At 38.7% G+C, this 23,977-nt stretch overlaps 1 protein-coding gene across 1 annotated transcript in view; it reads right to left on the bottom strand.

Moving 5' to 3' along the window:
• The window catches only part of UBE2W (ubiquitin conjugating enzyme E2 W), a 61,519-nt gene that overhangs the window by 7,266 nt on the left and 30,276 nt on the right, over positions 1-23,977 (bottom strand). The window contains exons 4-5 of the mRNA XM_059672847.1: positions 12,788-12,943; positions 8,992-9,067 (exon numbers count right to left, since the gene is read on the bottom strand). Of these exons, the coding sequence (XP_059528830.1) occupies positions 8,992-9,067; positions 12,788-12,943 (232 nt within the window). The remainder of the gene's footprint in view (positions 1-8,991; positions 9,068-12,787; positions 12,944-23,977) is intronic.

The following is a 23,977-nucleotide window of genomic DNA, read 5'->3' as shown; positions in this document are numbered from 1 at the left end:
TCAAGGGCACATGCCCCGGTTGTAGGCTTGATCCCCAGTAAGGGCCTCCAGGAGGCAGCTGATCAATGATTCTCTCTCATCATTGATGTTTCTATCTCTCTCTCTCTCCTTTCCTCTCTGAAATCAATAAAAATATATTAAAAAAAAAACACCCAGATTTATTTAATAACTCCTCGTAGCCTCAACATTATATTTTTGTAATACGTAGCATCATCTTCTGGGTTCATGACTTGTTTTACAAGATTTATTTCACAAAACATATCTGAAGGATTTATTTTGAGGATTGGTTATTCTTCAGAAAGAAGCTAGACTAGTGGCAACTACTAGAGTTGTTAAAGCTTTCTAACAGAAAATTCTGAAAAATTGGCTAAAATATTTTACAAACCTTTCCATGTTTGGATCAATATATTGCTATTAACATTCCCATTCATAAAGACTCAATGAGAACTAAAAACCAGTAAACTGACTTCTATCCTAGACAAACTAATGGAATATTCCGTGATCCTACACCTTCTTTGAAAACATATTTTTATTGATTTCAGAGAGGAAGGGAGAGGGAGAGAAAGCTAGAAAAATCAATGATGAGAATCATTAATAGGCTGCTTCCTGCACACCCCCTACTGGGGATTGAGCCTGCACCTCAGGCATGTACCCTTGACCGGAATTGAACCTGGGACCCTTCAGTCCACAGGCCAACACTCTATCCACTGAGCCAAACCAGTTATGGCTGTGTTCCTACACCTTAAGGGTAATCTAAAGGGTGAAATAGACTAGATTTTTAAAATAAATCACATCTAAATTAGAATCCTTTAATAAATAACAAATCTTTAAGAAGCTGATGTGGCTCAATGGTCGAGTGTCAACCTAAGAACCAGGTGGTCAAGGTTCAATTCTCAATCAGGGTACATGCCTGGGTTGCGGAACCAATCCACCATGTGGGTTGTGTGGGTTGTGCACGAGGCAGCCAATCAATGATTCTCTCTCATCGTTGATGTTTCTATCTCTCCCACTTCTGTCCTCTCAGAAATCAAAATAAATAAATATATATATATATGTATGGAAACAAGTGGATAGTTTATAGCCTCTAAGTGTCACAACTTGAAACTATCTGTTTCTTAAATCAGTGTGGAAATGGGAAAAAGAGGACATATTAGTTATGGATGTACAAACTTAAGAATATGAGTAAGTTCCTTAAAATATCACTTCTCCAGTAGTATATTTCATAATACTAGAAATTAATACTAAAACTAATCACACTTAAATCTCTAAGCTAAGAGATAGCACTAAACTCTATCTAATATGTCAAACTACTGAGGATAAACTTTAGCATCACGTCATGTGACAAAGTATGCACTAAGTGACAGATAAAATCAAGTCAACATAAAGTTACCCAGCAATAAGTTTTTTAAAAAATATATTTTATTGATTTTTTACAGAGAGGAAGGGAGAGGGATAGCGTTACAAACATCAATGAGAGAGAAACATTGATCAGCTGCCTCCTGAAGACTCCCTACTGGGGATGTGCCCACAACCAAGGTACATGCCCTTGACCAAAATCGAACCTGGGACCCTTCAGTCCATAGGCCGACGCTCTACCCACTGACCCAAACCGGTCAGGGCAACAGTAAGTTCTTATCTCCAAAGACACATCATCTTTGATAGGTGGTACCATAAATGTACCTTTATCAGGTTGTTCATTCTGGAAGTTTTCCAGGACAATAGGCTGATGTAGAATGTGCTACCAACATCCAAAATGACTGGGAGATCCATGCAAAGCTATTCTTCCTATCTTGATTCCCATGTTGGGTCAGATGTTAAAAGAAATTTAAAACTAATGCAACATTGTCTGCCTTGAGTACTGTATCCTTCCTAAATAAGTTCTGAAAATGGAGTTCAATTAAACATGACAACTCCACGATGGCTGAATGGCATCAAGAATCTGTGAGCAAACATTTAAGTACAGAGACAGGTACAAGCAAAAGCCATGGCCACCTTCTCCTTAAAAAAGAAGACCCGCCTCTAAGCAGCAAAAAATTCATTGTTAGAAGGAACACAGCGTCCTGGCTAAATGAAAGGGTTCTTGGATATCAGACATGGCTTACAAAAGAATAGTTGTTATAGTGAACCCATCTTGGATCAAAACAAATATAAGTCTACAAAAGGTACTGAAAGAACACAACGTATTTAACCTCCTGGCTAATGTATTTGTGGCAAGATAATGCCCTAAAAAAAAAAATCTATTAACCATTTAAATTTTTTCTGGAACTGCAGAAGCCCCTCCTAAAATTATATTCTCAAACAGCATATACAAATCACCAGTTCCAAACAGGTGACACCTACCATGGCTAACTTCACTGGGTTCTGGGAAACATGAATGGGAGAGAACTATATTAGAAGAAGGTCATTTAGTTTTCCCCAGAGTACAATTACCATCACATTATACTGGAAACCATCCTCCTGAATATTCCCAGGTACAGAAGATTAGAAGAAAAGGGATACAGGATAAAGATCAGTAGATATGAAGTGGGATGCTACCTCCAAGAAAGACAAAAATCAATCTTTATAGTTAGATTAGTCTCTTAACAGTTTAGGGAATTAAAGTTTTCCTTTGATGAACTGATTCAAGAAAGATTTCAGATCAGACAATAAAACTGTTATAAAGGGCAAAAAACTGTTAAAATTAGTATAAAAGTTTGGACTCATCAATTTAGAGTTCAAAAAGGTAGCACAGCCGTAACCGGTTTGGCTCAGTGGATAGAGCGTTGGCCTATGGACTGAAGGGTCCCAGGTTCGATTCCAATCAAGGGCATGTGCCTTGGGGGGTGTGCAGGAGGCAGTTGATCGATGTTTCTCTCTCATCGATGTTTCTAACTCTCTATTCCTCTCCCTTCCTCTCTGTAAAAAATCAACAAAATATATATTTTTTAAAAAAGGTTCACAACTAATGTAGATAAAACTATGAATTTATAAGGCAAGGAGAAAAAGAGTTTGTTAATACTAGTTTGCGATTAATTTTATGTTCTTATTCTCTTATAATCCTGCAGGAAATGTTTCAGCCAAATGGAACCAGAATGTAGTCTATAGTTTTGCAAAAGACATTCTTCTGCTCCTTATCAGTTTACTGAATAAAACATATAAACATTATGTCAATTTATTTCCTATAAGCCTAGTTTTCTGGAGCCAATACTCGAAAGCAGTCTTAAGCTATATTGTTTAATCATCTATCACCTTAAGAAAAATGCTTCAGTAACCACACATCTGTACTCCTATCTATAGAAAGCAGTAATTTAAGAAACTAAGTTGTAAATGTTTTATATTAATTCCAGAAAGCAAATGGATATTAATGGATTCTAGTTGACTGCTAGCTCACTGAAAGTTTTTATAATCTCATAAAAATATTCTTTCTTATCTTTTTCAAGAACAATTGCGTCTGCTTTATAATATAGAAAGTTGAGGCTCAGTCGTTCATTCACTTGTACACTGAACTGGATACAAACTTGCCTTCTAAGAAGATTCTAGCTCTCAATCACAGGCAAATCCCACAGACCCTCAGTATGCTGAGATAAACTGTCCATTCAATACGTATTTAGCAGTGACTAGGCTAAATTTCAAGGTATGCTAACTAATAATGCAGAAGATGACAAATTTAAGCTGAGGTGCTTTTTTTCAAGAACCCAACACTGGCAATATCTGGCAGCTCAATTTTAGTGTGTCAGCTGAGTCCCCCTCTTCTAAAACCAGGAGATAAACTAAATTTCAGATTTGTTTTTCATTAATAGTGCCTTCATCCTGCATCCAGAAACCCCCTCTGAAGTACACATGAATCACCAGTCTAAACCCAAAACCTCTCCTGTCTCTTTGGCTACACTTGACACATATTCTGACCCACGCTGATCCAAGGATGTTAGTTAGCATCACAGAGCAGGGCTGTGGAGCTCCATACCTGAAGCCTACCATTCTGCATGTTTCTAGAAACTGAAATGTTAAGTGTTTCAGGGAGTTCATCCAATTCCAAGCAAATCTTTGTTTAGTCTGATCTTTCTGTTTAGCTTTGCTGGCAAACTTTGTAATCCTTTCAGAATTAGATGCTGCTAAGAAGTAACAAATGATCATCTGTCTTGGTAACTTGGTTATAAAGAGAACATGATCAATGAAGACCTTTTGGAACTAAAGCAGCTAAGCAGAATACAAACACCTAAGACTTGATGTATTCTACTTTATAAGTGAGTACGATTACCTTATTGATAAGATTTTCCAAATTTAATTACAATGTCAAGGTAGGCTATTTTTCACATTGCCCAAAACTGTTAATTATTCTTAAGTGTAAAAAGAAGACACTATATGCTACCCAGCTGACACACTTTATCTTTTTAAAGATGAAGAAAATGTTCAAAGAAGATTCTCTGCACGTACTGACCCACATTTGACAGAGCAGTTGCTCTACCGTCACAAAATAATACACTAGTATTACTCTTCCCTGATTTCACACCAGGCTCACTCATGGAGCAAAATTGTTGATTTAAGGGTAATTGTGGGAAGGGGATGATTCACACTTACAGGGTTCAAGAAAACACACTGAGGTAAGAATGGTCACTATAAGTTAATGAACTGAGGATGTTCGAAATAATTATCTGTGAATGAAAAAGAACATGTGTTCTGGGGCTAGGATACTATCTCAGGACTGAAACTGGACTAGGGTAGTCATGATTTAGTTGAATTAGAATCCAGTGCTTTTAAAAAATGGTTTATTTGTATTTTAGGGGGAGGGATAGGAAGAGGGGATACTTTTAATCTGTTTATTGAGAAAATTAATTCCGATATAAACCCTGGACTATTTTACATTAAGAGGTAAATTTTGTTTAAAAAGTCTCTCTTGGAAAAAAAAAAAATAAAAAAATAAAAAGTCTCTCTTGGCCTGGCCGGCGTGGCTCAGTGGTTGAGCATCAACCTATGAACCAGGAGTTCACAGTTCAATTTCCGGTCAGGGCATATGCCCAGGTTGCAGGCTGAACCCCCAGTGGGGGGAGAGAGAGGGGATGCAGGAGGCTGCCAATCGATGATTCTCTAATTGTTGTTTCTATTTCTCTCCCTCTCTCTTCCTTTCTGAAATCAATAAAAATACGTATTTTTAAAAAGCAAAGCTCTTTTCTTGGAACTTTTTGGCCAACCTAGAGATGATCCATCTAAAAATATTAAAAGACTTTTCTAGTTTATTTATGAAAGTGCAGATTTCTCAGAAAGTAACTGATAAAAACTATTAATATCAAAATAACTTCTATTATAAGTGTATTTTATTTTAAAGAACTGATTTTTATATTTTTAGTATCACCGTGGCTTTTCTCCATTTCTTATCAAAAAACAGGTTAACAGCCCTAACCGGTTTAGCTCAGTGGATAGAGCGTCAGCCTGAGGACTGAAGGGTCCTGGGTTTGATTCCGGTCAAGGGCATGTACCTTGGTTGTGGGCACATCCCCAGTGGGAGGTGTGCAGGAGGCAGCTGATCGATGTTTCTCTCTCATCGATGTTTCTAACTATCTCTCTCCCATCCTCTCTGTAACAAATCAATAAAATATATTTAAAAAATAAATAAAAAATAAAACACAGGTAATAAATTCTAGACGTATTTTTAGATAAAAGGCTTCTCAATCAATCCTATATAATAAAAGGCTAATATGCAAATCGACCAAACCGCAGAACAACCGGTCGCTATGATGTGCACTGACCACCAGGGGGCAGACACTCAACGCAGGAGCTACCCCCTGGTGGTCAGTGTGCTCTGACAGGGGGAGTGCAGCTCAGCCAGAAGCCCTGGCCAGGCTTATGGCTGGCAAGCGCAGTGGCGGTGGCAGTTTGACATCCCCCGAGGGCTCCCTGACTGTGAGAGGGCACAGGCTGGGCTGAGGGACACCCCCCACCACCACCCGAGTGCACAAATTTTGCGCACCAGGCCTCTAGTTTACCATATTTACAAATCTTATATACAAAAAGACCTAGAAAAGTCTAACTGTATTGCAATGTCTATTATTACATTAATATGCTTTGGTGTATGGTAGACTAATTTTCCTTCATTATCTTTTAGTTGAAAGTTCAAACTGATTTTTTCACCTGTCATTTTTTTCCAAACCTTTTAAAACACTCACCCTATCATTCCATTGGATTTTTACTGAATTACATTAAACCTACATTTTTTCAAGAATACACATTTTTGGGGAGAGCATTTGAGACCTTGCTCTCCAACATGTCATGTCATCAGTTTGGCTCAAATAAACTCATAAAAAATTACATTTTAAAAATAATACTGGGCCGAAACCAGTTTGGCTCAGTGGATAGAGCGTCGGCCTGCGGACTGAAGGGTCCCAGGTTCGATTCCGGTCAAGGGCATGTACCTTGGTTGTGGGCACATCCCCAGTAGGGGATGTGCAGGAGGCAACTGATCGATGTTTTTCTCTCATCGATGTTTCTAACTATCTCTCTCTCTTCCTCTCTGCAAAAAATCAATAAAATATATATATATTTATATATTTATTTATTTATTTATTTATTTTTTTATTGATTTCAGAGAGGAAGGGAGAGGGAGGGATAGAAACATCAGTGATGAGAGAGAACCACTGATCGGCCGTCTCCCGCACGCCCCCCACTGGGGATCGAGCCCGCAACCCAGGCATGTGCCCCTGACAGGAATCGAACCTGGGACCCTTGAGTCCGCAAACCGACGCTCTATCCACTGAGCCAAACCAGCTAGGGCAAAATATATATTTTTTAAAAAATAATAATAATAATACTGGTTTCTCATTAAAATATATTCTCACAGCTCTTAACAGTTTTGTTATTTTTTTTCTTCTAGGTCTCTATATGTATTTCTCATTAACATTATCCCAAATATTCCTTTTTTCTGTGGCTCTTCTTTCACTGTGGTTCCTAAACTGTACCTGCTGGAATAGTGCTATTGTACTGACTCCAGTCATCTTTTATTTCAACACCTAGAGAACTCCTATTATTTATTATTTTTTAAATCTTTATTGTTTAAAAGCATTACATATGTCCCCTTGAGAACACCTATAATTTAAAAAAGTTTTTTAAAGAATGAAAAGGAAACAGTAGTAAGGAAAATTGGTTTTTGGAGTCAGAAGTCCTGAATTGCAACACAGTTTCATTACTTCTTTTGTTTTTGTTGCTTCTGTTGTTGTTTCCAGATTTATTGAGGTATAATTGACAAATAAAATTGTCACATTTTTTTAAAGTTTTTAATAGACTCAAATTAATTGAGGTAACAGGTTTCATATTGGATAGAAAGATAAGGGGGAAAGGCTCCATTCCTTCTCAAGAGTTTTGTCAGTTCTAATTCTTATTAGATAACATTAAAACAAAAATCAAAACAAAGGAAACGCTCTTATGTATATAACTAGAGGCCTGGTGCACAAAAATTTGCGCACTCGGGGGGCGTCCCTCAGCCCAGCCTGTGCCCTCTCACAGTCTGGGACCCCTTGGGGGATGTCCACCTGCTGGCAGTCAGACATCACTCTGGCAGCCCGGGAGCCCTCGGGGGATGTCCACTTGCCAGCGGGGAGCAGGCCTAAGCTGCAGTTGGACATCCTTAGCGCTGCTGAGGAGGCGGGAGAGGCTCCCACCACCACTGCTGTGCTGGTAGCCATCAGCCTGGCTTGTGGCTGAGCAGAGCTCCCCCTGTGGGAGCGCACTGACCACCAGGGGGCAGCACCTGCATTGAACATCTGTCCCCGGGTGGTCAGTGTGTGTCATAGTGACCAGTCATTCTCAGTCGTTCTGCTGTTAGGGTCAATTTGCATATTACCCTTTTATTATATAGGATAGAGGCCTGGTGCACAGGTGGGGGCCGGCTGGTTTGCTCTAAAGGGTGTCCCGGATCAGGATGGGGGCCCCGCTGGGGTGCCTGGCCAGCCTGGGTGAGGGGCTGAGGGCCATTTTCAAGCTGGCCACATCCCCTTCAGGGTGGGGGTCCCCACTGGGGTGCCTGGCCAGCCTGGGTGAGGGGCTGATGGCTGTTTGCAGACTGGCCAAGCCACCCAGCTATCCAAGCTATCAGCCTCTCCTTTTTTTCTTTTTTCTGGGATTTATTTATCTTCTATAATTGAAACTTTGTAGCCTTGAGCGGAGCGGAGGGCTGGCCAGGGCATGCGGGAAGCTTGGCTTCCTCCATCGCCAGGGGCAAACCAAGCCTCCTGCTCGCTCCAGCTCCGTGGCCTCCGCCATCTTAGTTGGGTTAATTTGCATACTCACTCCTGATTGGCTGGTGGGTGTGGCTTGAGCATAGCAGATGGGCAGTTAATTTGCATGTTTCTCTTTTATTATATAGGGTGTCATGGGGGGGTGTTTTGTTCACTTGCTTCAAAAAGTATATTGAGAATATCAATTTTTTGTCTTTAATTTTAAGCATTTCTGGCAAAGCAGTAAGGTCAGTTTAGAAAAGATGCCAGCAGCTTTCAATTATAAAAGCTACCATCACCCTCCCCACAAGAACAGAAATGTAAAATTATAGAGAGTACTGTATACATAACTTCACATTTTTTGAGGAATAACTATTAGAGGAGGAAGCACTTTCTTTAATTTGATGGGTCAGCTCTAACAATGTGGCTCCCCCTCCCAGAGAACAGCACCAAAACTGAAGGAGTACACAGGCATCAAAACCTCTATTTCAAACATCAGGTTTCCCAACAACTAGCTCTAATTTGATCTAAACATTATTAAGGATTTCTTTTTTTGTAATATAATGGTAGTTTCAAAATGTTAAAGCAATTTTAGATTTTACTTGTATGATGGTTATAATTTTATGTGCCCCATTAAGAAGCTAGTATAACTTGCCCATAAAATATCTTAAAGTATTTTTAAAAATTTTTCTCCATATTACAAAAATTCAACATTAATTATATTCCCTTCTTTTTTTCAAGCAAAAAGATATATAATTTTTCAAATCAAAATGCTAAAAAGTTATTATTCTAAAATAAAACTGCTTACCATGATACCACCATTTTGTTTTCTTTGGATTCTTGTTACATGTTCGAACATAAAAAGAATTATCTGGTGGTCGTCTCTGAAACAAAAAAGCGTTTAAATAGAAAAGAAGTTGTAAAATAGAAAAGCATAAGGGAAAGACAGATTTAATAAAAGCTTTAGCAAAACTATTATAGAATGCATAAAAAAAGAATATAACTACTGCTGGCATAAATGAAAGAAACCCTAGGGACTGTAGACATTTGACACTAAAATTGCTTTTAAAAAATTAGAAGCGTGTGGTGTAGTTTGAGTTAGGCTCCTGTGCGATTACTAGCGAATGAATATCAACTAGTAGTGGCATCATTAGGTTGTAAGAAATTCTCGTTTCATTTATCTTGTCTCCCTAGAAATAAGTTAATAATTACTTTTGTGAGGTAATTAAAACAAAAAAGTCTACCCAATTAGGTTTGTCTGAGAAAACTAATGCAACTTATACATCTCAACAAAGGAATTTACTTTTCTGTAAGATCACCAAGGACAGACCATAGGACTCAGTTTCCAAATAATATGAGAAAAAAGGGGAAGAGATATATTGGCATTTCTGCTGTACATATATATGCCTTACAGGAACCATACTACAAACAGATGGCAGCTTTGCAAGGGATATACTAGTACATCAGAAACAGTGATGCCAACACTGAAGATAGATTATAGAAAAGAGCTGTCCTGAAAACTGTTGTATATTGATCAAGTACAAGGAATAGGTGACACTAAAGATTTGGAAACAGGTCAAACCTGTACTAAAGTCATGGAGGGTAGGTTTGTAGCTAATAGGATAGGCTCAAGCACAATTCAATGGAGAACAGGACTACCTAGAGACAGCAGGAAGGAAAACAGGTCGTTCACCTCATCTAAAACTCACATATAGGACTCTAATCTTAGCCGAGCCTCATAATGCCCCTATTTGTTAATATTAATTTAACAAAAGGGAAGAGTAGAGCATAAGATGTACAACAACTATCCCAAGGTTACCCTGTTAATACTGTCTGAGGAAATTCCTGAAAAATTATGACATTAGATGCCTAACTACTTCAAAGACTAGATGATCTGCTGTTGCTTGTCCTGCAAAGTCATAACCAGTGCTCATATGGAATAAATTGCTACTACTATGGCAAATAATTTCACGAACTACTTTTATGTATATTTACTAAAACCCAATTAAAAAAAAACAAACCTTATTCTATTTGCTTAAGTCAAGAATATAACCTAACTGGTAAATGCCCAAGGAAATTGTGTTCTTAGAAAAAATAAACTATATATAAAGATGGATTACCAAATTGTTTTAGAATAGGGACACAGGCTGGGAAGTTTGGACTATATATATTATAAGGGCACTGAGAATAAAGGGTAGATTACTAAAAAACCCCTGGTCTCAAATCTACTAACACCTACTGACATAACAGATTTACTAGTAAATACCTTCAGTTTAGGAAATCATTCTTGACTATGAAAAGGGAATCTGGAACAAAACAATTGTAACTAAATCTAAATTCTCAAAAGCCTATAGTAAAAATTAAAATTTGCATTAGAAAAGAGTCAACTAATAAAGTGAAACTCATACAACCATGTCCACCACAGAATACCATTCACCTGCTTTACTAGAAGAGTTTTTGGTGAATATTTAAAAGACTTTTTAAAGCTTATTTGAAGCGAGAGCACCTCAATGACAAAGCAAGTTTCCAATTTGTAATCTACTACTTAGCACAGTAAAAATAGCATAGAGTAGGTACCTAATAAATGTTTGCTGAATTTCATTATATTTCACAGAGTTAATGCTGCCAGATGCTGACTTCCAGAGTACCATTTTGTTGAATACATTATAGTTTATACAATATAATATAGCTTATCAATAATTCAAATGGAATGGCTAGTCTTATATACGAAATATCGAAGAAATGGTAGGAAACAACTAAATATGAGGGGAATGGTGAAGCTTAGACAAAGATGAAGGAGACAGAGAATATAGTAATTTTCTAGTTTTTAATAGTAAATCAATAAATTTAAATGTAAACAAAAGTTAATCATCAGGTATATGCAAGAGCTATGTCAGATATCACTAGTATTCACCTCTTAGCTTTTCTTATTCAATCCTGTTACTGCCTCACCTATCTATAGATGTTAAACATTAGCAGGGACATAGAAACCCTAGTCATAGCAAACTGCTCTGTTCTACTAAAAGCTTAAAACTGGTATGTGTCCTGGGGAAGAAAATATGGAAGTAATAAAGGAGTAAGACTTATTTCCAAGCCCTTGGGGTTTACTAAAGCTCAAATGTAGTGTTAAAATGGAGCTTAGAAAAGAGCAAAGAGGAAACTCAAGTTAAAAAGCGATACTAACATATGTACTCTATTTATCTCTTCTAAGATGTACATTTTTCTTGCACAGTTTAATATTCTTGAATGGAGATACATGTCTTAACTAATGGTGTGTCACAAGTTTAACTGCCCCAGTTAATTTCCTTTCTTATATAGTATATAAAAGTGCATTTTAAGGGCTCTTAATGCTATAATTTGAAAAAAAAAATCTAACCCATTATTTACCATGCCCAGTTGAACAAACCCATTTTTTTTTCTTTTTAAACCTAACACCAAGAAACTTGTTATGGAACTAACATCCCAAGAAACTTACTTTGCAAACAGTGGCTTAAAGTGCTTGAGTCTAGATAACCCACTATTTAAAAATAAAGTACTCTGCTAGCCAGTTTGGCTCAGTGGATAGAGCGTTGACCTGTGGACCAAAGGGTCCCAGGTTCGATTCTGGTCAAGGGCATGTACCTCGGTTACAGGCTCCTCCCCTGCTTGGGCCATGGTCAGGGAGCATGCAGGAGGCAACTATTGATGTGTTTCTCTCACATCGATATTTCTCTCTGTCTTTCCCTCTCTCTTCCACTCTATCTCTAAAAATCAATGGACAAATATCTTTGGGTGAGGATAAAAAAAATTAAAATAAAGTCCTATCTTAAAAGTTCTCTAAATACCAATTTAATAAAAATGACAGTTCAATTTGGAAACAGAAAAGTAAATAACCTCTCAGCTCTCTAATCTCAAGGAGAAGTTTGTTTCTTCTGTAAGCAGAATACAAAGGAAAGCCCCATGGGGAAGTAAGGCTTTAAAACCGTAGCACTCTATGAATATTGTGCCGCACTAATCCTCAAGTGGGAGTGACAAGGGGACCAGAAGTGCAGAGGATTTAGGGTCTTTGAAAAGATATCCTAAATATTAACTCATGTGACTTTTGTTTTTGGTCTTATTCTCTTCTGCATCAGACAAAGAACCTGTGGATTTGTAAAGGAGAGTAAGAGGAAAAGTCCTAAAAATTCTCCTGATAATCTAGTCTGCCGCCTTCAACCTAATCATTATGATAGCAAAGCTCCGGTTCCTGGGAAATGCCCTGAAAGAGGCTATAGGGTGAGAGCCAGCACAGGGAAGAGGAGTAGGGAACTCCCTTATGATGCTTGTTCTTGGGGCTTTTCACTCTGAAATCTAGAAACAAGAATTTCTTGTACACTTTTGCCCCGTGCATGTTTTTAGAAAAAAAATCCAGACTGTTTAGAACATCTGCAGGTATTTTCTGTTTAAGAAATATAAAACAATGTCTAACTTCTATTTGAGATGAAAGATTATCAAAACACGCATTCCCTATAACTTTATAATAAAAAACATTAAGTCCTTCCTTCAAATAAAATGTGTATGAAAATAGTTTCTCTACCTAAACTGAAAGAAGAGACATTACCTGGAATAATTCTGAAAAGTCCTACCTTTTCTTTGCAGCTGGAAAGCATGCTAATAATGCTAAGACAAACTGATTGGACTGAGAGCGCTGGGGACCAGTCTTCTGTTAGAATGGATAAACAGATATGACCATTGCTATAAACATGAGGATGAACGGGAATATTTTCACCAGTAAACATGACCTAAGAAAGAATAAAATTCCATTAACATGCAAATATTCTGTATGACAAAAAAAAAAAAATCCCCACATTATCTTAGTATTTTTAAAACCAAATTAAAAATAAACAAAAACAGTGCCAGGAACAAGATAAATAACTGCTTTTTTATTCTCATGAATTCAGTAAATACTGGTTTCACTGTATGAATGCCCATGTCATCGGGGGAGGGGAACCCCCAAATTATCTATTTTATATTTCAGTTATTTTTCAAATCCCCTATAAATATTTTCAAATTACCATGTAATTTTAGACTAGTAAAAGTCAACTCTCGATTTTTAAGAATGGTTTTTCAAATTCTATTCATTGCTCTCTGCATTTGATTTGTATAGAAATCAAATACAATAAAATTCTGAACAGAAAGTATTCAATTTTGAGACAATATGAGTTATAGTTTGGAGGAACACCCCTTCCACCTGTAACAATGCTACCACCTCAGGTACTCTATGCAGAAGAAAATGACTGCAACATATTCCACCTCCTCTAAACTTATACATCCATTATGATGGGCACAAATTACTACTTATTAGTCAGTAAATAACTATGTACCTAGACCAAAATAAAAAACACAAATCGGGGGGGGGGGGGGGGGGGTTGAATGAGACTCCCAATTACTTGCTGTTTTTCTCTGCCTTTTCTTTTACTCAATTCTTATAATAGTTTTTCCTTTCTCCATCTTGCTTCTACACTATTTTGAAAGGTAATAAACCTATTATTTCCTTCCTTTGCCCTAATAATTCAACAAATATCCTAATAGTAGTGTTTCTTATACATATCTACCTAAGCATCTGAAAAGGAAGGAGAGTAGATCCATGTATCCTGAGGAATTTATAAGCATAGCCCAAAGTAGGTCAAAGACAATAAAAGTTATTTTTAAGAATGTTTGTTACTTCATATTAAATTACTTATTTTAACATAGAAGTTAATTCACCAATCTTTAACTGAATTTTATTTTGCAATAAAATGTACCATTTTTATTCTGTTGTTTAGTATTCATTCCTAATTCCCCAACCTGGCCTTTAAAAAAATTACCTGAAGATGTGGCTAAAAATACAAATTCAAGGACCCCACTTTCACAGATTTTGAATCAGTAGGTATAGTGGGATTATTATAAAGCTCATCAAATATAAACCAGTAGTTTCCAAACAAGGCTTACAGTATTTTTCTCAGTCCTGCAAACTGCCTCACACTTGAATATAGCAGAATCTTAGTAAAAGAAACTTTACCTTAACTTATGACAGAAACTGACGAAGCATACATTGTTCTAGGCATACCTTTCCTTCCCTTTAGAAAGAAAAGAGCCAGTGAAATAAATGTGGCCAGTGTAAAGTATGTCATAATTTAATATAGGATACGTTGTGGAAAATTACCATAAGCTAGGCTTTTGCTTTTATTTTTACACAGCTAGCTACAAATCTAACTTTATTACAATCTCACAAATACTTATATTTAACAAAGCATTCTTTCATACAAGTAGGAGTTCTCTAATATTTCAAACACACTACTAACATATGGGACTCATTTCCTTGGCTAAAGCTAATATAAGACAGCAAGAAGATTTTTTTTCTCAAAGGAATGACTTTTCAAACATTTTTTTTTTTTCTCTTTAAAATCTGGCCATCCACCCTCCATTCACACTAAAGAGAGCTAAAAGCTGAAAAATAAAAGTAGAATTTCGAAATAAGAGACATCAAGTTACTTTCCTTGCCCATGCAGAAAACCCCTGAAAGACTGGCACGGCTGGATTAGAAGTATACCATTTACCTCAATTATATCTGCCCATGCTAATGCCTTTTTCATGACTTCTTGCTTAAAGAAAGTCCTGCTCTGCAAAAGGAAATGACTGCTTACATGGTCTTGCAATTCTTGAATTTATCCTCGTTTCCACAGGCTATTTTAATTTAATTTTTAAATTAAATTTTATTTTTTACCAGAACAAATTATAGTTTATTATTACACGCATTTGATATTCCCACAACCTGTTGTAAATGCCTACAGTGGGTGTTAACGAATCTCACAGAATATGCATCTGCTTTGGGGTATTCCTTTTGCCAGAAAATACCATTGGACCAGTAGGATATATTTATTAAGAATGCAAGCAATGCCCAAGAGCTTATTCTCTGACCACAACAATTATTTTTTCACAGGATATTTTTCAGGAATAACTTTTTTAAGAAATCAAGTAGAACAGTGCTTTGAAATTGCCAGAAAATGAAGAACCACCAAGTTATCTTCTTTGGCAAAAGAGAACCAATGTATCAGCAACCATCAAGGAAAATACACACAGACAAATACAATGGTCAACACTGTATACTCTGACTAGCCAATTCACAGAGCAGAAGGAAAGCAGTATTCTTGGGTAGAAATGATGGCATACTAAATCACTTGGCCTGGGAGCCAAGAAATATGCAGGGACCAAAAGGAAACAAGGAGAAGCGAGAGGAAAGGAGGGGGCAGCAGTGGACACCTGCAGCAGAGGCAGCACAGTCTGTAAGCAGAGAAGAGCCAGAAATCAAGAGATCAGCTCTGAAGTATGAGGGGACTGAACTAAAAATCAGATCTCAGTAACCCTTAAAAAACAAACAAATAAAACGGGGCTTTTTAACATGCTGCATGCAGGGCAAATGTAGACAGTCCAAAACTTTTAGCAACCATAAAAACAGGGGAATAACTTAGTTGTACATAGTACAGGTAACCCCTAAGGCCTAACCTGACAGATACAGAATTTTAGAAGTTTCATGTCTAAACATGGAAAGGCTGAGTTTACGTGCCATAGATGGATTGCTAAAATAAAAGAAAACACTTTTCAAGAGTTTATCATGTAAAAAGCTGGTAAGTAGTTTCCACAGGCTGTTTTAATGTAAACTTTGCTATTCTGGTCCTCTGCATGGGATTGGGAGAGTAAGCAAGGCTGAATTTCTTCAAGATCACTCTCTTAATCATCCTCATGTACTTAACACCAGTAGAAGCCAAAGGAGGAAATGTACATTTCAGTTATTTTAATGCAGCTAAGTAAGTTCTAACCTTAAGAGATAATTAAGCTATTTTCAGAGTTCAAAACTTTTTATTTGTAGTCCCAAGTAGCTGATAAAACTATCCAAAACAAATCTGGCAAGACAACTGAATATAAATGAATTTGAAACGAAGGGAGTAAGTAAGAATGTTGCTAATTTATTTATTTTTAAAATAATTTATTCAGATACAAACTAGTCATATAGACCTAATGCATATGAACCACACCTGAAGTTCTCAGTCTGCATTAGAAGCAGTCCTCAGATGTCTCTAAACTTCCAAACATCTCCCTATCAATGGGGCTCATTTTCAAGAGCAGGTGTGATCTGAGAACTGTGCTCAGGATCCATATAATTTTATGTGTGCATATTACACATCCACTGAATGTACGGTCATAAAAAACTACTAAAATGTAAACTGAAAGCCACCAAGAGTGACAAAATAAAGGCTTGAGCTCAGCTGTTCCTAATATGAAATTAATGGTACTCATATATAAGATTTCCAAGCATCAAGCTCAACCGTACAATACTGAGGTCTTACCACAGGAAGGCATACTACTATGTTCAGACTGGTGCGCTAGAAGTAATTATAAAGTCAGATACCTAATCTGGTGTTAGGTTAGGTCAAAACACAGCATATATAGAATGAGTAGTAGAAAACAGGCTATAATTATAAAAGCCAATTGATAATATGGATACCAAGATTTCTCCAGGGACAATGCGAGAGAATACTTTTTTCCTGATGAAAACTGAAAGTAGCCCTGACTGGTTTGGCGCAGTGGATAGAGTGCCGGCCTGCGGACTGAAGGGTTCCAGGTTCAATTCCAGTCAAGGGCATGTACCTTGGTTGCAGGCACATCCCCAGTAGGGGACATGCAGGAGGCAGCTGATTGATGTTTCTCTCTCATCAATGTTTCTGACTCTCTATCCCTTTCCTTTCCTCTCTGTAAAAAATCAATAAAATATTTAAAAAACAAACAAACAAAAAAAAAACTGAAAGTAGATGAAATAATGTGTAACCATAAAACTGAACACACAAGCAGAGAATTTACTGTAATAAACTAAATTGGTATCTAATTATGAATAATATATGATTATAGGTAGTCTAGTGTAAATGGTGAGTCTTTGACAAAAGTGACTGGGGGTTAGATTTTAACATAGTTTTCAACTCAATTCCTCCCCTTGGTCATCTACTATGAATTGGCCGCATCAGTATTAACCGTTTTCCCGGTGTTTCATAATTACCATGACCATACAGCTACACCTGTACTGCAAAGACAAAATTTCTGGTAATAATTAAACTAAGATTGGGTTCCCGTGAACGGAAACCACTCTCTCCTTTATGCGCTGTGATCTTCTAGCCTACCTGTCTTTCCTGTACCTTCCCTCCGCTTTACCTCCAAGGCTTGAATGAACCGGGTTGTCAGGTATCCTAGGTGCTAGCTAGACCATTTAAGGCAATAGAAATTGTTATTAAGACTTTGGAAAGCTTACCTGCCATCATATGACAGAGCAAGGAGAATTGGAGCACAGATAACAGGACGAGGACACTATGAAGACAGGTTTGGGATCTCCACATTAGGGAGTTCTCAGCAACTAAATGAAAGGTCTATGTTCAGGGCATGCAAAGGAGGGGAATAAGGGTGAGGGAGAAATGACTACTCTTTTGCCCCAATGTTTCGAAAGCTTTGTAGTCAAGGCAAGTATATTTTCAGCACTGCTCTTAGCATCAATATGGTTTCAAAACTAAAGTGTCCTCTTCCTCCTAAAAAAATATTCCCCTCCTATTTCTAAAATGCCTAACATTTCTCCAACAAAAATTATTTGAAAGCTTAAAAACAACTATAACTGGGACATTTACAACCTAATATAGGTGTGCTTCAGATTTGTTTTATTCAAACAGGATGCTCTGCCCTAGCTGGTTTGGCTCAGTGGATCAATGATTCTCTCTCATTTTTATTTCAATCTCTCTCTCCCTCTCCCTTCCTCTCTGAAATAAACAAACAAACAAACAAACAAACAAACATAAAACAACTAGGATGCTCTGACAGGCGAATGGGGTCTAAGATAGTGAATATTTTTAGGAAGGGAGAGTTGTGAATGTGAAGGAGGAGGTAGAAAGGAAAAGAAGCAAAATAGTAAAGACATAAGCTTGAAGGCTTCATAGTTTTTGTTGTTGTTTTTTTGTGTTTTTTAAAAATATATATTTTATTGATCATTTACAGAGAGGAAGGGAGAAGGATAGAGAGTTAGAAACATCGATGAGAGAGAAACATCAATCAGCTGCCTCCTGCACACTCCCTACTGGGGATGTGCCCGCAACCAAGGTACATGCCCTTGACCAGAATCGAACCTGGGACCCTTGAGTGCACAGGCTGATGCTCTATCCACTGAGCCAAACCGGTTAGGGCAAGACATCATAGTTTTGATGGAGACTGACCATACCTCCCAAGTCCTTTGAGATAAACTTCAAACTCCTTCACATTACTGTTTTGACAGATTCCCAAATATCCATTCCCTTTAATCTCTCGTTGTAGCCCTCCAGGATCTACACACAAAACCACAACATAAGCTCACAGAACTCAGAAGAGGCCACATTCTCTCATGCCTTGCCCGTTTGACATAAATAAACCCTTCTTGTTTCTTAAGTCCCAGTGCAAACAGGTTTTTCAACAAAAAATAATTGAAAGCTTAAAAACAACTAAAGACATTCTACTCTAAATCAGTCACTGCTTTCTCTTTGCTCCCAAGCATACAATCACACTTCCAGTTGCAGAGCCCAAAACTTGTGGAGTCTTCCTCGACTCCTTCCCTTCATTCACATTCCAAGCTGATCCATCAGCAAATTCTGTTAGCTCAACCAACTTTTAAAATAGGGATAGCGGTTGAGCATCGACCCATGAACCAAGAGGTCAGGGTTTGATTCCCGGTCAGAGCACATACCCAGGTTATTGGCTTGATCCCCAGTGGGGGCTGTGCAGTAGGCAGCTGACCAGTGATTTGCCCTAATCACTGATGGGTTTCTCTTTCTCTCTCTCTCTGTCTCCTCTCTCTCTCTCTCTCTCTCTCCCTTTCCCCCTCTCTTTATCTCTATCTCTCTCCCTCCCTCTCTGAAATCAATAAAAATATATTTAAAAATAAAATAATTAAGTACAAAATATGGCACCTTCCATGACCTCCACTGCTACTCTTCCTGAATTACTTCAATAGCTTATCTGGCCCTAGCTGGTTTGGTTCAGTGGATAGAACATCAGCCTGCGGACTGAAAGGTCCACGTTCGATTCCAATTTTGGTCAAGGGCATGTACCTGGGTTGCAGGCTCCATCCCCAGTAGTGGGCATGCAGGAGGCAGCCAATCAATGATTCTCTCTCATCACTGATGTTTCTCTCTCTCTCTTCCTCTCTGAAATCAATAAATATACATCCTATCTAATAAAAGAGAAAAATGGTAATTGGTGTACGACGATACCCTTTTCATTGGCTAATCAGGGCTATATGCAAATTAACTGCCAACAAGATGGCGGTTAATTTGCATATGTAGGCACAATGCAGGGAGGCGAAAGGGAAAGCAGGAAGAAGCCCCCTGCCACTGACAGTGATCGGAAACCCAGGGGGGAGCTAAGAGCTGGGGGGCATGCCCTGCCCCCCAGCCATGATCGGAGAATCAGGCGCCTTTGCTGCCCTGGCCAGTGATAGCAGGAAGTAGGGGTGGAGCCAGCGATGGGAGCTGGGCACTGTCGAAGCTGGCAGTCCCAGGAGCTAGGGGTCCCTTGCCTGGGCCTAAAGCAGAGCCCACGATCGCGGGGCCGCTGCAGCTGCGGGTCCCCGCTGCCCGGGCCGGACGCCTAGGCCAGAGGCATTAGGCCTGGGCAAGGGCGGAGCCTGCAACCACGGGGAGCTGGGGTCCCCTGCCCAGGCCTGACACCTCTGCCGGAGGCCTCAGGCCTGGTCAAGGGGCTGATCCGGTGATTGGTGATCGGAGGGTGATGAGGGTCAACTCCTCTGGCCGAGGCATCAGGCCTGGGTGGGGGGCGGAGCCGGGGATTGGGGGGATATGATGTTCCCCTTGCCCAGGCCTGAAGCCTGGGTCAGAGGCGTCAGGCTTGGGCAGGGGGTGGATCAAGCGATCAGAGGGAGATGGGGGTCCCCTGTCCAAGCCTGACACCTCTGGCAGAGGCGTCAGGCCTGGGCAAGGGGCCGATCAGGTGATCGGAGGGTGATGGGGGTCTACGCCTCTGGCCGAGGCATCAGGCCTGGGCTGGGGGCAGAACCAGTGATGGGGGGAAATGAGGGTCCTCTGTCAGAGGCGTCAGGCCTGGGCAAGGGGCCGATCCTGCGATTGGAGGGTGATGGGGGTCAACGCCTGAGGGCTCCCAGTATGTGAGAGGGGGCAGGCTGGGCTGAGGGACACTCCCCACCCCCCCCACACACCCAGTGCACGAATTTCATGCACCGGGCCCCTAGTATTTAATAAAAGCTTATCAGGTATCCCTGCACCAGTGTCCCCAATAGTCAATTTGCTATGTAACAGCCAGCTTTTACCTTTTAATTTTAAGTAGGATCATGACATTACTCAAAATCTTCCAAGGTTTTCCATTTCATTCAGAGTAAAAGTCAAAATTCTTACCATGGGCTTTAAATGTCCTATCAGCCCAAATTACCTTTGCCCTATGCCCTACACTTCCCCCCTTGTTTACATAGCACTCTAGGGACCACTACAGGAGCACTGAAGTCACCTGCTCTTCCCCTCACCTCTGTCACATGGTTCACTCACTCATCTCTTTCAGATCTCTGCTCCGATGCCACCCTTTCAGTGAAATCTTCCCTAATCACTCTTTCAAAACTACAACACCCTCATTCCTCTTTTCTGCCCCCCCCCCCACTGTTTTCCATACTCTATGTATTTTACTTACTGTCTGTCTCTTTCCACAAGAATACAAACTACATGTAAGCAGGGTTTTATTTTCTCCTATAGTTTTGTTTACCACTGAATCACCAATACCTAGTCCAGGATCTGTCCTATGCTATGTGCTATATAAATACTTACCAAATTAATGTCTACCTGTCCAAATATTAAACAGATTATAAGGCAGGACCAATGCTTTTTAATTTCTGTACTCCCATCTCTGAAGTACACAGAAGAGTATTTGGCACACAATTCATGCTCAATACAAGTTAAATTAGCCATTTACCTGCATGCTAATATAGAAAAGTAGTATATACAAAAATATTATATTTTCTGTATGGCTGGTCGTAAATGCACATTCGTAGAAACCAGTGATGAAAAGGTGTCTCATCTTGGCTCTCATATTAACTGAAAGTTTTTTGTCATTATTTTCTTTAAAGCAAATGGCCAGGCCAAACACCATTATTTTAGATAGGTAGTCTTTTCACTATAAAGTGAAATAATGTGAGATAAATTATAACTAGTAGGGGAAAAAACACAGCACACTATCATGTTTATGTATGGTCGTAAAGATCTCACTCACAGATACAAAAGTAATAATTTCACAATGAGATTGGTCTATTCTAGTGCTATTTCCCCAAATTCTACTCTTGTAAATAGTGGTCAATTTAGTGTTGTTCATTGCACAGGAGATTGAATGACTAGCCAACCAGTGCCAGTGCTGCCAGGTCTCATCCAATATAATCTTTGCTTTGAATGAAGAAATTTATTACCTCAGAGCAATGGGCTTCTACAAAGTCTGTTATGACAAACATCTTTAAATCTATATGCATATCAAGCGTTTATTGTTTAGACCCATTATAATTACATTATAACCATAAAGATGATGTGATTAAAAATAATATTTAACTATTGCTGGACTCAGAGTAGCTCTGTCATGTTCTCAATCCTGGATATTAGGATATGGAACTTCTACGACATGGGAGAGACTAAAGGATGAATTGATGTTAAAAACAGAATCTTCGTATTATTCCAAAAGTTTGGGAACAAGTACCCTGGAGCTTACAAAGGTATCATTCTACAAATGATCTTTCTCCTCCAGAGATAACGTTACTGAATGGATAAATAGGCATTTTTTCCCCATGCTGGTACTCACTCCTAATTGGCTGTCAATAGAGAAGTAACTTGGGTTTGAGTCGTGACTATTCTACTAGCTAGCTTTTAAACCATGAACAAGACATTTTACTTGTATAAGTTTCAATTTCTTCACTTATAAAGTGAGGATGAACCCATCTCCCTCTAACCTCTCTCTTCATTAAGAGCTATTACAAAAAAAATGAGGATGGATGTTACATTACAAAGTATAATATAAATATCCTATGTAAGAAAAGGCAAATCAACCAAAAGGTAGAACAACCAGTCTCTATGACGCACACGGATCACCAGGGGGCAGAAGCTCAATGCAGGAGCTGCCCCTTCATGGTCAGTGCGCTCTCACAGGGGAAGTGCTGCTCAGCCAGAAGCTCTGAGCTGGGCTCATGGCTGGTGAGCACTGCAGTGGTAGCACTCCTGCCTCCGTTGCAGCGCTAAGGATGTCTGACTGCCGGCTTAGGCCCGCTCCCCGTGGGGAGCAGTCAAGACATCCCCCAAGGGTTCCTGGACTGCAAGAGGGCACAGGCCAGGCTGAGGGACCCCTGTGAGTGCACAAAATTCGTGCACCGGGCCTCTAGTTCAGTGATGACGAACCTCTGACAAGAGAACTCATTTTTTGGTTGATTTTTCTTTGTTAAATGGCATTTAAGTATATAAAATAAATATCAAAAATATAAATCTTTGTTTACTATGGTTGCAAATATCAAAAAAATTTCTATATGTGACACAGCACCAGAGTTAAGTTAGGGTTTTTCAAAATGCTGACATGCTGAGCTCAAAAGGTTCGCCATCGCTGCTCTAGTTACTATATAATAGAATGCATGAAGGTAATGTATAGCTAAAATGATTAAATTCAGACTTGACCATGAATGGACCTAAGCTAAAGAGTATTTAGACCTGACAGGAAATAATGAACCATTAGAGGTTTTACTGAGGAAGGTGGTTCCGCCGTGTGTACTAGTATATATAAAAACCAATGAGGTAATTGTGACTTCAAAGAAACCTAATGGCACTGTAAAAGGATGGGTAGGGGTGAAAAGAACTAGGATTAGCACTGACAGTAAGGTAAGAGCAGAGTGACTGCTAAAGGATCTGAAAAACTGCATTTAGAGTGTGGAAAACGGAAGAATTTTAACGCAAGCAGTGAAAAAAATATCTCCTTATTTTGTAATTGGAAAAGATTGAGTTTAGATGTGTTATGTTTGAGATGTCTGGAGTTATTTAAGTAGAGATGTTCAAGAAGGGAGTGAAATTAAACATCAGAAGGGAGAGCTTATACTCAGAGCTGTAGACCTGGGACCAGCTGCTTAGGATGGTTGAAGTCAGAGAAGAGTGAGAAGAGTAAGGGAGAGCTGAATAAAGAACTCCAAAATCAGAAGGCTAGGCAGAGTACATTCGAAGAAAAAGAATTTAAAAAATATGAGATAAGATGATAAAGGGAATTTATTACAAATGACCATATGTTAAAAATGAAATTCAAATGATGCTCGTTTGATATTTGATACAGAAATAAATACTAAGGATTAGAGGACACTTTTGACTTAGTTTCACGTTTACAAAAATAGTATTTTCCTGATGAAAAATGTGTGAGCTCCCACAGTAAGCCTCCAGTAGTCAAAAACTTCCAAGTTGGTTAGTTGTATTCTCCTTCCATATACTCAAGACCCCGTTGCCTTCAAGCATTAACAGTCAGCAATGATGCTAATAAACCAAAAGCAACAATAGAAAGTGAAGATCATTTTCTGGAGAGAAGGAAGATATTTACTTTTGTTTTTTATTATAGTCTATTTCTATTAGACTATGGTATATTCTTTAAAGTAGCAATGCAATATGACTTTCCTTAAAAATAGCATATTTTAGCACCAAACAGGTTGAATTTCAGGTATTTGGGAAATTTAATCATCCAGAACACCTCATTACCTAGCAAAATAA

Source organism: Myotis daubentonii, chromosome 17 (assembly GCF_963259705.1).
Source record: "Myotis daubentonii chromosome 17, mMyoDau2.1, whole genome shotgun sequence".
Taxonomy (NCBI): domain Eukaryota; kingdom Metazoa; phylum Chordata; class Mammalia; order Chiroptera; family Vespertilionidae; genus Myotis; species Myotis daubentonii.
The sequence above is the reverse complement of the archived record's forward strand: the minus strand, read 5'-3'. Positions and strand labels throughout refer to the sequence as shown.